General features: G+C 44.1%; 1 protein-coding gene across 10 annotated transcripts in view; it reads right to left on the bottom strand.

The window, feature by feature from the left end:
• znf609b (zinc finger protein 609b) overlaps window positions 1-12,759 on the bottom strand; it is a 229,662-nt gene that overhangs the window by 111,841 nt on the left and 105,062 nt on the right. For 6 of the 10 annotated variants that reach the window (XM_072553228.1, XM_072553227.1, XM_072553226.1 and 3 more), the window contains one exon: window positions 316-541. In XM_072553228.1, the coding sequence (XP_072409329.1) occupies window positions 316-541 (226 nt within the window). The remainder of the gene's footprint in view (window positions 1-315; window positions 542-12,759) is intronic. The other 4 variants (XM_072553229.1, XM_072553232.1, XM_072553235.1 and 1 more) reach the window with 1 other exon arrangement.

Genomic DNA, 12,759 nt, shown 5'->3' with positions numbered 1-12,759 from the left:
CGTTTTGGGCATGAGCCCTTCTTCAGGAATGAGGTTTCCTGAAGAAGGGCTCATGCCCGAAACATCGATTCTCCTGCTCCTTGGATGCTGCCTGACCTGCTGCGCTTTTCCAGCAACACATTTTCAGCATACGTCATATATTCCAGGTTCAGTCAATACAGAATAAGAGAACTGTTATGGTGCAGAAGGCCATTCCACCCATGGTGTTTGCGCCACCCTCCAAATGGGCATGACTTCCTCAATGAAAATTAAAGGTTCTTTCAATGCAATAACAACTCTAAATACCAAGGAATCGCATAAATGTTATTCTCTTACCGTCCTCCGTTTCCTGCCAGACAATCCCTTCGAGATTGACACTTGTCCCTGGTTCACAGGGCCCTAGGCATTCAGGCTCTGTTGCGAGTCCAACATCACAGGTATTGACCGCAATGGAACGGGTGCGAACCATGATCTGCTCCACAGGGGAAGCGACGCCACTACTGACGGGAGGCAGAAGATGAAGGGGTGGGGGAGCCGGTGTGGAGGCAGGGGAGTCCATCTGCTGGGAAACAAAAGGTTGACAAGCATTAATCATGAGTAATCACTCCTTCATACATATCTTAAATGCTATTGTCATGCCAGCTTAGATTCCAGGGCTTCAACAAGCGGCAAACAAAATACCTACATAACAGGAGCACCCTGGTGAGAAATAAAGATAAAAACACGAGAACAGTTTCATAATCCATGACCTTGCAGCTACAATATTAAGGCACTGAATTCTCAATGCAGAAATTAGAAAGATTTACTCACATTCACAACTGCCCTTCCACTGTGGAATAGTTTCAATCAAAATCAAGCCCCCCCATCAAGATGCTTACAGACACATTGGAAGAATGAGCTATATCACTCGTTCTCTACCTTCCCCAACACCCTCCACCCACCCTGAGACAACCAATTCAGACTCTCAAAACCAGACGTAAAGTTATTTACACCCTGCATTGTTGTGCAGGCTTTAGGAACTGAAATTCTAGGACACTCCTGACTCCAACTCTGGAAATAACATGATAGGGAGATTAGAAGGGTGAATGCTTCAATCAGTGGTTATAAAAATGCTGCAGCTGTGGGAGAAACGAGCCTCTTCAATTGGATTCCTTTTGACTGGGTTGGGATATCTGGTCGGCCAAAGGGTCTGTTTCCATGCTGTACATCTCTATGACTATTAATCAGATAACAATGTCAGAACTGTACATTATTTCAATGGAGAAAGGCTGCAGAAAGCTACAGAACCGAGGGATTTGGAAGTCCCCAACCATGAGTTACAAAAAGCTAGCATCCAAAGATAGTGGATAATAGAGAAGGCAAACAGAAAGTCAGTGCTTACTTCAAATGGAATGGAGTGTAAAAGTACAGAGATATTACTCAAACTACATGAGACACTAGTCAGACCACTACAAGAATTCTATAAATAGTTTCTGGGTCCCTTATCCCAGGAAAGGTATGCTAACACTGGAGGCCTTGCACAGCATGTTCACTTCACTGATAACAAGTAGGAAAGGTAGGTAAAAACAAGGGCTGCAGATGCTAGTAACCAGAGTCTAGATTAGAGTGGTGCTGGAAAAGCACAGCAGGTCAGGCAGCATCCGAGGAGCAGGAAAATCAACGTTTCGGGCAAAAGCCATTCATGAGGAATAGAGGCAGGGTGCCTGCAGAATGGAGAGATAAATAAGAGAGGGTGGTGATGGGGAGAAAGTAGCATAAGAGTACAATAGGTGAACGGGGGGGTGAGGATGGAGGTGATAGGTCAGAGAGGAGGGTGGGGGAGGGTAGCAAAGAGTACAATGGGTGAATGGGGGGTGGAGATGAAGGTGATAGGTCAGAGAGGATGGTGGAGTGGATAGGTGGAAAGGAAGATAGGCAGATAGGACAGGGCTGAGCTGGAAGGTTGGTGCTGGGGTAAGGTGGGGGAAGGGGAAATGAGGAAACAAGTAGGAAAGGGCTGTCTCATGGAACGGTTGAGTAGATTGCACCTGGACCCACTGGAAAATAGAAGAACAAGAGGCAACCTTACTGACACGGAAAAGATTCTTTGGGGTCTTCACAGGGTACTTGTGGAAAGGCTGCTTCCCCTTGTGGGAGAGTCTAGGACCAGAGGGCTTAGTTCTAACATTTCTCATCCTGATGAGTACAAAGCAAGATTAAAAAATCCTTCAGGTTGCAAAGCAACGTTACAAGCTTCACGTCTTAGCAAGCAGACATAATCAGTGACTTCAAAATTTTCCCAACCACACTGCAGTTATCAGCTCCAGGCTGGGTACCATTCAAAATGACTCAAGTCACCAAGTATGATTGAAAGATGTTAGCAAAATATTTAACTGTAGCAAAGAGCACAATCACATCTAATTCAGTCCTCACCATAGGTCCCTGCATATTAGACTTGCAAAATTGGGACAGGAACCCTGGTTTGGTATTCAAACATAATCTCCCTGCCACCACATTGGATGAAATCAGCTAACTCAAACTTGAGATAGAGTCAGTTCTGTACAACCCAGAAACAGATCCTTCAGCCCAAATCATTCATGCTGACCACACATCTTAAATTAATCTAGTCCCATTTGCCAGCATTTGACCCATTTCCCTCTAAATCCTTCCTATCCCTGCACCCATCCAAAGGCCTTTTAAATGTTGTAATTGTACCAGCCTCCACCTCTTCTGCTGACAGCTCATGTTCACTTTAAATCTATGTCCTCTACCTTTGGACCTGCCCACCCCAGAGAAAAGACCTTGGTTATTCACCCTATCCATGCCCCTCACGATTTTACAAACCTCTATAAGGTCACACCTCGGACTCCAATATTCGAGGGAAAATAGCCCCAGTCTATTCAGCATCTCCCTATAGCTCAAACCCTCCAACCCTGGCACCATCCTTTAGAGGTGGCATGGTGGCTCAGTGGTTAGCACTGCTGCCTCATAATGCCAGGGACCTGGGTTCGATTCCAGCCTCAGGTGACTGTCTGTGTGGAGTTTGCTCAATTTCCCCTGTGTCTGCACGGGTTTGCTCCCACAGTCCAAAGACGTGCAGGTTAGGTGAATTGGCCATGCTAAATTGCCCAGAGTGTTCAGGGATGTGCAGGTTAGGTGCATTAATCAGGGGTAAATGTAGGGGAATTGCTCTGGGTGGGATACTCTTCAGAGAGTTGGTATGGACTTGGAGAGCCAAATGGCCCGTTTCTACACTGTAGGGATTCAATGAAATTTTGTCTTCAACCTTTCAAGTTTAACATCTTTCCAGTAGGGAGACCAGAATTAATCACAATATTCCAAAAGTGGCCTAACTAAGGTCCTGTACAGGCACAACATAAGCTCCCAACTCCTATACTCAACGCACTGACGAATAAAGGCAAGTCTTTCCACTTAGAAAGGCTCACTGTCTTAACCAATTAAAGTATCAAGGTAATATCTTTATGATGTGGGGAACACAATTTGGGGCGGCACGGTGGCACAGTGGTTAGCACTGCTACCTCACAGCGCCAGAGACCCGGGTTCAATTCCCCCCTGCGGCGACTGACTGTGTGGAGTTTGCACCTTCTCCCCGTGTCTGCGTGGGTTTCCTCCGGGTGCTCTGGTTTCCTCCCACAGTCCAAAGATGTGCAGGTCAGGTGAATTGGCCATGCTAAATTGCCCGTAGTGTTAGGTAAGGGGTAGATGTAGGGGTATGGGTGGGTTGCGCTTCGGCGGGTCGGTGTGGACTTGTTGGGCCGAAGGGCCTGTTTCCACACTATAAGTAATCTGATCTAAACAATCTAAACAATTATTTCAAACATTCAGCTGCGCTCACTGTTTAAGAGAAAGCATTCCATTGAATGACCATCAGAAAATATTTGGTTAAAAATCACACAATACCAGTTTATAGTCCAACTGGTTTATTTGGAAGCAACCTGGTGTCATGTGATTTTTAACTTTGTACACCCCAGTCCAACACCAGCACCTCCAAATCAGAAAATATTTGAAAAGCAATTAGAGCTTCTCAAGTGTGTGGTGCTAATACTGAGCTTTCACAGTCAGTCTTTCAGTAAAATACACATTCCTCTTACACTATTTCGAGCACAATGCAAGTCTTTTAAAATACAAACAGGCGAGTTCCATGTTTGCATAATCCCGGGAGGGTTGCTATGCTGAAAGAGTGCTCCCTGTTCAGGTTCTTTAACAGCACAATCTAAGGAATTCTTCAGAAAAATGTGGCATGGTAACTACTGGTCTAATTACCCAGCAAGACAGGCCAGGTCTGTTTTCAATGTTATTTTGTTTTGTTACAAAACGCCTGCAGATTTTAGCTATGATATTTCCTGGGAAGTAACCATCTCTGACCATAGTCCAATGTTAACCAGTAAAGTGCATGCATGCATGCATCAAGAAATCATTATAGGACTTATTGGTGGGGGAAGGCCAATCAGTGCTTCAGGCTTGCTCTGCCATTCGGTAATATCAAAGCTGACCCAATTGTGGGCTCAACTCTGCCTTCTAGCCCATCACACATAATCTATGATCCTCTTGTCTATCAAATCAGACAGGATGTCAGTCCACAGCCAAAAGACATTGCTGACCCTCAATCCTTTGGAAAAGATGTCAGAGTTCAACAAGTCTCCGTCTGAAACTAAGTTTGAAAATACAACCGAAGAAAGCAGTACAAGCTGCTTGAACAATGGACCAGCAGAAACAGTTTGGAAAGAGGGCTACTCCATCAACATCAATACAACGTGAGAACACAGATTCATCCCAATACTGGGCACAAGTTGTTTCTTATTCAAACTCAAAATAACCAAACGTTGCCTCCACAGCCACACCTTATTCTGTCCACTAAGTCTACACTACATTGTCCAAAGTGGTTCTCAACTTTCAAGAGCTTGCACTGTCGTATTTCAAGCAGATGACTCCCAGCACCAAACTGACTTTTATAGTGATGGTTATCCAAGAGTTTCCTCTACCTGGCTTATGTTAGGTGAATCTTCCAGTCTTGGTTAAACTCTCACAAACTTGATTTATTTAATTAGAGCTTTTAATTACAGCATTCTTTAATGTGACCATTAAAGCTCTTGCCCACATTCTGCAAAGAAATTTGCTGCACCTCTCTCTCTGCGCTCTGTTAAAATTCTTGCTAACTTTAGTTGGAGGGGTTCAGTGATACACAAGGAAAGCCTACAACCAATCCAAAAATGTTTTCCTGCTGATTCTTCCACACTCATAAGTCCAAGGCTCCACAATAACATAAATCACATGGCTTTGTATGCAAGCAGAAGTGCTAACTGTCTAGCCTTTAGACTTCCATTCAATCTTGGAATTAAGTAGCCAGTTTAAAGTCGAATTGCGTATAATATCTAACATTTCTAGAACTTCCCTGGAATCTGGAGACTAATAGTATGGCCACTTTCAGCAGAGCTGCTCAGATTTACTAGAATGGGTTATGGGATCAGCATTTTGGCTACAGGTTGAGGCTGGTGAATCTGGAGTTGCTCTCCTTGGAACAAATGATATTTGGTAAGAGGTGTACAGGATTATGGCAGGTTGATAAATATAAACCTCCATTAGCTGATCAGACAAAAACACGGAGCACAGATTTAAAGATTTGAGCACTGGGTGGCTTAAAAAGGGAAATTGGATACATACTTGAGAGAAGGAAATATTTGGGTTTCTGGGAATATAATAAGATCAACCATCTGGATGGTTAGCAGGAATTAACCAAGTAAAATGTCCTGCTCCTGCACCACAATGACTGTGAATCTGAGCTACTGAGCGAGTATACTGTTCAAAGTAAACTCAATATTGTACTGGAAAAAGCCCAAGCAGCTAACAATGCTTCAAATCCAGTAAAGCATTTGTGCTTAACAACTGATTGTGAATACAAGAATACTGGCCATTCCACAGCATCAGCACTGTCAGAGAACGCTCAGTCATTTCAGTACATCGTGAAGATAGCAGGTGCCTGTATAAACCTGAAAGCCATTTCACTTATGGGTTCCCCCCCCCCCCCCCTTGAAAGAGATCCAAAGTTTTTTTTGGAAACTTTGAGGAAGTCAATACAAGAAACAATGTAGTGATTGTTTAATGTTGCAAACATCTGGGACAAATATGGCAACATTTTAACTTTCCCTGGTCATAGCTGGCACTAATGAAAGGGCACTTTCCCCCAAAACATGCTGGTTTATTTCAAGACACAGTTGCTGGTGTTACAATTCAGTTAGTTCCCGATCCCCTGCTTAAAGCTAAGCCAACTTCGGGGCACCTGTAAAACTGAAAACTTAACCTCCTGCATAAAGTTTATGGGAAAATATGCTGTAGATTGGATAATACATTGAATTCTCCAATTTCAAATAATCTTCCCACACATCACCCAACTCCCTTTCCAGCCCCTCCCCTTCCCTTCCATTCCTCCTACTGACCTACCAACCAGATTCATTCCATCCTTTGACCAATCAGGTTGTACCCAACACCTGTGTTCACCCATCACTATCTCACCATTTTACCCAGTTTCCCCCTCCCCCCCCAAATCCACTCCACCCCACCCCCAGTCCTGAAGAAGGGTTATATCCGAAATGTCAACTTCTCCACCTTCTGATGCTGCCTGGCTTGTTGTGTTCTTCCAGCCTCCTGTTCTAGCCTGCATCTGAATCCAGACCCACTTAACTACTCTCTGAAATGGCTAAGCAAGCCCCTCTGTTCAAGGGCAATTAGGAATGGGTGACAAACATTGGCCTTACCAATGATACCCATATTCCATGATATACTTAGAAATGGAGTTTGAGAAAGAAGTGGTAGGTTTTCAGAAGAGGGGATAAGTGGTGGTAGTGTGTTTTTATTGGGAGGGGGTTAGGTTAGTTCTTGGCAGCTGAGACAAGATCACCTATGACTGAGCAAGTGAAATCAGAAACGTGCAAAAAGCCAGACTGGAGTAGTGAGATTATCAAACAGGGTAGACAAAGATGAACGGGGGGGGGGGGGGGGCGGGGGGGGGGGGGGGGGGGGAGGGGAGAGTTTCAAGAATATTAAAGAGTGACACTGCATGGAAAACAGAAGCTCATCTAGTGGGGCAAGTGACCTTGGTGAATACTCACAAGGTGTGAATTTCAAATGTGCATTCATTAAATTCAAAATTGAGTCAAAATTTTAAAGTGCCAGAACAATAGTGATGGAAGATTCTATCGTAAGAGAAACAGTCAAGCATTTCCCCAGCAGTGTCTGTGACATCAGTATAACACGCTGTCATGGTTAAGAATGTCACAGGGCAAACAAAAGGGAGAAAGCAATAGCCAGAAGGTGTGCTCCATGTTGGTATTAACGACTTAAGAGGGATGAGGTCAGCAAGCAGAATATAGGGAGTGTCACAAAGCTACTCCCTTTTTTTTCTAAAAGCTGTTCCTTGGCGCAAGGAGACTCTGTCCTTGATTTTTTTCAGAGAGGTAATAAACCAGGCCGGGCTCCGATTATTCTGGTTTGGTACAGAGATGTAAAAGGATTTTGAGAGTCTTTTTGCTTATATGTAAACAGATGAGACTTCAGGCCAAAGTGGCCATGTTTTAGAAGTGACCGGTATAAAGATAGGGGAGTGGTCAGCTCTCTAGCTGAGCTGACCAATTTAGTTGAGTCTGAACTGGTGAGGAGTTCAACAGTGAGCTGTATGGAAACTCTCTCTCTTTCTGCCCTTCAACTTCAACCTGTAAACATGTGTTCCATTTATGGTGGGTTTTAAATGGAGTTTGCTTATTGGGACTGTTCTGTATATTCAGAACAGCATAACTGTCTAGTTTGGATATACTGAGTTCTGCAGGGGTTCTTTATTCTGTTCTTTGTGTTTTATTGTGTAGTTTTGTGAATAAACTTTTGTCTATTTTAAAATCTAGTAGTCAACCTAGCTAATTTATTCTGGGTAATTTTCACTGTACACTTACAGAAACAAATTGCAAAGCTATGGTCTGGGGCTGCCTGCTTAAGAATGTTCTGAGTGATCTGGCCTTGTCCATAACAGGACACAGGAAATAAAAAGCAGGAACTCAAAAGTAGCCTTCACAGGATTACTCCTAGTGCTATTTGCTAACCAGAAATAGGAGAACAGACCAAATGAACATCCAACTGGAGGGCTTGTATAGGAAAGAGGGATTCAGACATTCCTCTGACTCTGGGGAGGCTCTGAAGACGGGTAACTGGACTCAAAATGTGAACTCGGCTTTCTCTCCACAGATGCTGCCAGACGAGAGTTTCTTCAGCCATTTCTGTTATTGGTTGTTTCAGACCTCCAGCATCTGCAGTTGTTTTATTCCAGGGAAGATGGGACTGGTACAAGATGGGCTGGTTGCAGGGCCAGGGCCGTTATTCTCACAGAGGTGTTCACTAGCATAACGACGGAGGGTTTAAACTAGTGCAGCAGGGAGGTGAGAAACCAAGTGGAAGAAACAAAGGAGGAAATGAAAGAGCGAAATAGAAAGCAATGATAAAAAGCGGAAGAAACAAAGCTCAGCAACAAATAGGGCTAGAGTGCAAGGCATGTCAATTTGACCATTATACACAGGTGCAAAGGTACTACTTCTGAATACACAAAGCATTCACAATAAGATAGATGAATTAACAATGCAAACAGTTGCAAATGGATACAATATGATAATGATTACAGAGACAGCTGGGAACTGAACATTCAAGGTTATTCAATCTTTGGGATGGATGGGCAAAGCGGAAAAGAAAGTTGGGTGTTAAGTCAGCACAGCAGTGAGAAATGGTAGTGGCACCGGCAATCTAGATATACAATCAGAGCAAAGAAGCAACAATGGGCAAAGAACATTCAGATTAGACTTTATGTGTCCAAACAGGAGAGAAAAGGCAAGGGGTAGCATTATGTAGGAACCTAAGATACATGTAACAAGGATACTACGACAGCACCCAAAGGTGCTGATAAGCTACATACAGACTGAGCAAACCACATTAGGAATAACATGTGGCAGATGAATTCCTGACGTATACAAAATGGGTTGGAGGCAGTATCTTATGAGCAGGTGCTCCTAGATTTGGTTGTGGGCAATGAGAAGGTGTTAATTAATAATCGTGTTGAGAGAGGCCCTTTGGGGAAAAGTAATCATAACATGATAGAATTCATCACTGGAACAGAAAGTGAAGTGGTCCAATTGAAAACTACCTAAACAAAGGAAAACCTCAAAAGGTATGGGGCATCCTGGCTGTAACTTCATGATAAGGCATGACACTAGGGAGGGTTACTGTTTAAAGAACACTGCTTTCAGGCAAAGGGCTACAACAGTACAAGTGGCCCATCCTTGGTTAACAAAATACATTAATGACAGTACCAGATCTAAAGAGGAATCGTGTAAAGTTGTGAGAACAAGGTGGACAGATGTACAAAAACTCAGTGAAGACAAATGTAAGCCCCAACGCCTTACAGTCTAAAACAGAAAAAAAACTGATAATGAAGAACAAAAATGGAAGAGCAATTGAACAACTACTTTCATTCTGTCCTCAACGCAAATAACTCCCAGAAGTGTCAGAAAACTAGAGTCTATTGGAAGGAGGAGCTGGAGGAAATTAGCGTTAGCAAAAAAAAAATTCCAGAGAAATTGGGACCGAAAAACTCCCCGGGACCCACATCTACATCTCACAGAAGATGATGGTCATGGAAATAGTGAGTGCACTGGTTGTCATGTCCCAAGATTCTACAATGGTCTTGGTGGACAGGAGGGTGGCAAAAGTAATCTCGCTATTTAAACAAGGAAGCAAACCAGTGCTGTGGACTGGCAAAGAGAAAGTGAAGACTGCAGATGATGGAGATCAGAGTCAAAAAGTGTAGCACTGGAAAAACCCAGCAGGTCAGGCAGCATCCCAGGTACAGGAGATTCGATGTTTTGGGCATAAGGCCTTCATCAGGAACGCCCAAAACATCGAATCTCCTGTTCCTCAATTAATGTGAAGCTTTGGTAGGAAGGACAGAGTGGCAGACTATTATTTAAATGGTGATAGACGGGAAAAGGTTGATGAACAAAGGGACATGGGTAAAAACAATGACTGCACATACTGGAAACCAGATTGTGGAGCAGAGTGCTGCTGGAAAAGCACAGCAGTTCAGGCAGCATCCGAGGATCAGGAAATTCGGACAAAATCTCTTCATCAGGAATACAGGCAGAGAGCCTGAAGGGTGCAGAGATAAAAGAGAGGAGGGTGGGGGTGGGGAGAAAGTAGCAGAGAACAATAGGGGAGTGGGGGGTGGGGATGAAGGTGATAGGTCAGGGAGGAGGGTTGGGGAAGGTAGCAAAGAGTACAATGGGTGGATGGGGGTGGGATGAAGGTGATAGGTCAGAAGGGAGGGTGGAGTGGATAGGTGGAAAGAAAGATAGGTAGGTAGGACAAGTCACGGGGATGGTGCTGAGCTGGAAGTTTGGAACTGGGGTGGGGGGGGAGGGGAAATGAGGAAACTGTTGAAGTCCACATTGATGCCCTGGGGTTGAAGTGTTCCAAGGCGGAAGATGAGGCGTTCTTCCTCCAGGCGTCTGGTGGTGAGGGAGAGGCGGTGAAGGAGGCCCAGGACCTCCATGTTCTCGGCAGAGTGGGAGGGAGAGTTGAAATGTTGGGCCACGGGGCGGTGTGGTTGATTGGTGCGGGTGTCTCGGAGATGTTCTCGAAAGCGCTCTGCTAGGAGGCGCCCAGTCTCCCCAATGTAGAGGAGAGCGCATCAGGAGCGACGGATACAATAAATGATATTAGTGAATGTGCAGGGAAAACTGTGATGGATGTGGAAGGCTCCTTTAGGGCCTTGGATGGAGGTGAGGGAGGAGGTGTGGGCACAGGTTTTGCAATTCCTGCGGTGGCTGGGGAAGGTGCCAGGATGGGAGGGTGGGTTGTTGGGGGGCGTGGACCTGACCAGGTAGTCACGGACATGGAAACTGCTCATAGAAAGTAAGCAGTTGGGGAGTCAAATGGTATACTCGCCTTCCTTGCAGGAGGGTTTCAGTATAAGAGCTAGGAAGTCTTGCTGCAGCTTTACTGAGCCTTGGTGAGACCACACCTGAAGGGTCATGTGTAGTTTTAATCTCCTTACTGCCGAAAACATAGAAGTGCCATAGAAGGAGTACAGCAGTGATTCACCAGACTGAGTTCTGAGATGGCAGGTTTCTCTTACAAGGAGTGATGGGGTCAACTAGGCTTATATTCATGAGAGTTTCAAAGAATAAGAAGGAATCTCATTGAAATACATAATTGTTGACAGGGCTGGACAGATTGGATGCATGGGATCATGTTCCCCCCCAGCCGTGGGGTCCAGAACAAGGGGTTATGGCCTCAGCATACACAGTAAGCCATGTGGACTGAGATGAGGAGACATTTCCTCACTCAGATGGTGGTGAACTTACGGAATTCTCTACCACAGAAGGCTGTGGAGGTGAAGGCACAGAATAAGAAAGAAACCGATACATTTCTAGAAGCTAAAGATATCAAAGGATACGAGAAAAGAACCGGAATGTGGCATTAAGATGGAGGCTTAGCAACAATCATATTGAATGGCGGAGTGAGCCCGATGGGCCAATGCTCCATTTTCAAAGTTCCTGTCCTCCTTAGATACATGGGTGGAGCCAGAAGATTGCAAAATTGTAAGAGCCAAATCCTGTCTAGGAAAGGGTGTAAAGATAAACTGCAGGCCAATAAGTTCACTGCAGTGTTCGGAAAGATATTAGAAACTATAATCTGGAACAAAATTGATTGTCACGTGGACAACTGCAAGTTACTGGGAAGAGTCAGCACAGATTTGTCATGGGCAACTGGTGTTTAGGTACTCTGAAGACACAACAGAATGCGCTGATCAGAGTAATGCAGTTGCTGTAATGTATATGAACCTCTTAAAGACCATTGATAAAATGAATCAACAGATCCATTGGTAAAAATATATCCCATGGAACAAATGTGACAGCAACTGAATGGATCCAAATCAGTTAGGTGACAGGAATCAGAGAGTGATGGGGACCAGATGCTTTGGACACTAGGAGGCAGTTTATGGCTGCATTCCCCTGGTCAAATCTTAATGACTTGGATGAACAGGGCACAGTTTAAAAATTTGTCAACGACACAAACTTTGGAAGTATTGTACACTGAGGCGAATACAGGAGAACTTCAATATGTCACAGGTTGGTAGAACAGGCAGACAAGCGGCAAATTAAATTTAATGCATTTACTTTCTCTCTCTGTGCTCTGTCAAGACTCATAATTTTAAACACAATCTATTCAAATCCTATCAAATCTCTTCTACATCATCTCTTCACCAAAGGAAAAGCCCAGCTTCTCCAACCTATCCATATAACTAAAGGTCCTCATCCTGGAGCCATTTTTCTGAATCTTATCGGTACCCTTTCAAAGACCTTTGTATCCTTCCTAAAGAATGGTCTACTTGTGGCCAAACCAGTTTCATACATGTTTGTCACAACTTGCTTTCTTTTGTACTCTGAACCCCAATCTGGAAACCCCAGGATACTGTATGGTTTATTCGTGTTTTTCCAAAACTATCCCACCACTTTCAATGCTATGCAGACAATGTTCCTGCACTCTATTAAAAACCATACCTTTACTTTATATTTCCTTTCCTTGCTCTATCAAAACAAGTCACCTCACACTAAAATTCATTTGCCTGTAATTCGCTATGAGGTTTTGCTGCTTCCTCTAGGGGCAATTGGAGCTTTCAAGATTGAGATGGATAACCTTTTGCTCGGTAAAGGGATTAAGGGATGCATAGTTAAGACAGAGAAATGT

The sequence above is a fragment of the Chiloscyllium punctatum genome, chromosome 33, assembly GCF_047496795.1.
Source record: "Chiloscyllium punctatum isolate Juve2018m chromosome 33, sChiPun1.3, whole genome shotgun sequence".
In the NCBI taxonomy this organism is placed as follows: domain Eukaryota; kingdom Metazoa; phylum Chordata; class Chondrichthyes; order Orectolobiformes; family Hemiscylliidae; genus Chiloscyllium; species Chiloscyllium punctatum.
The sequence above is the reverse complement of the archived record's forward strand: the minus strand, read 5'-3'. Positions and strand labels throughout refer to the sequence as shown.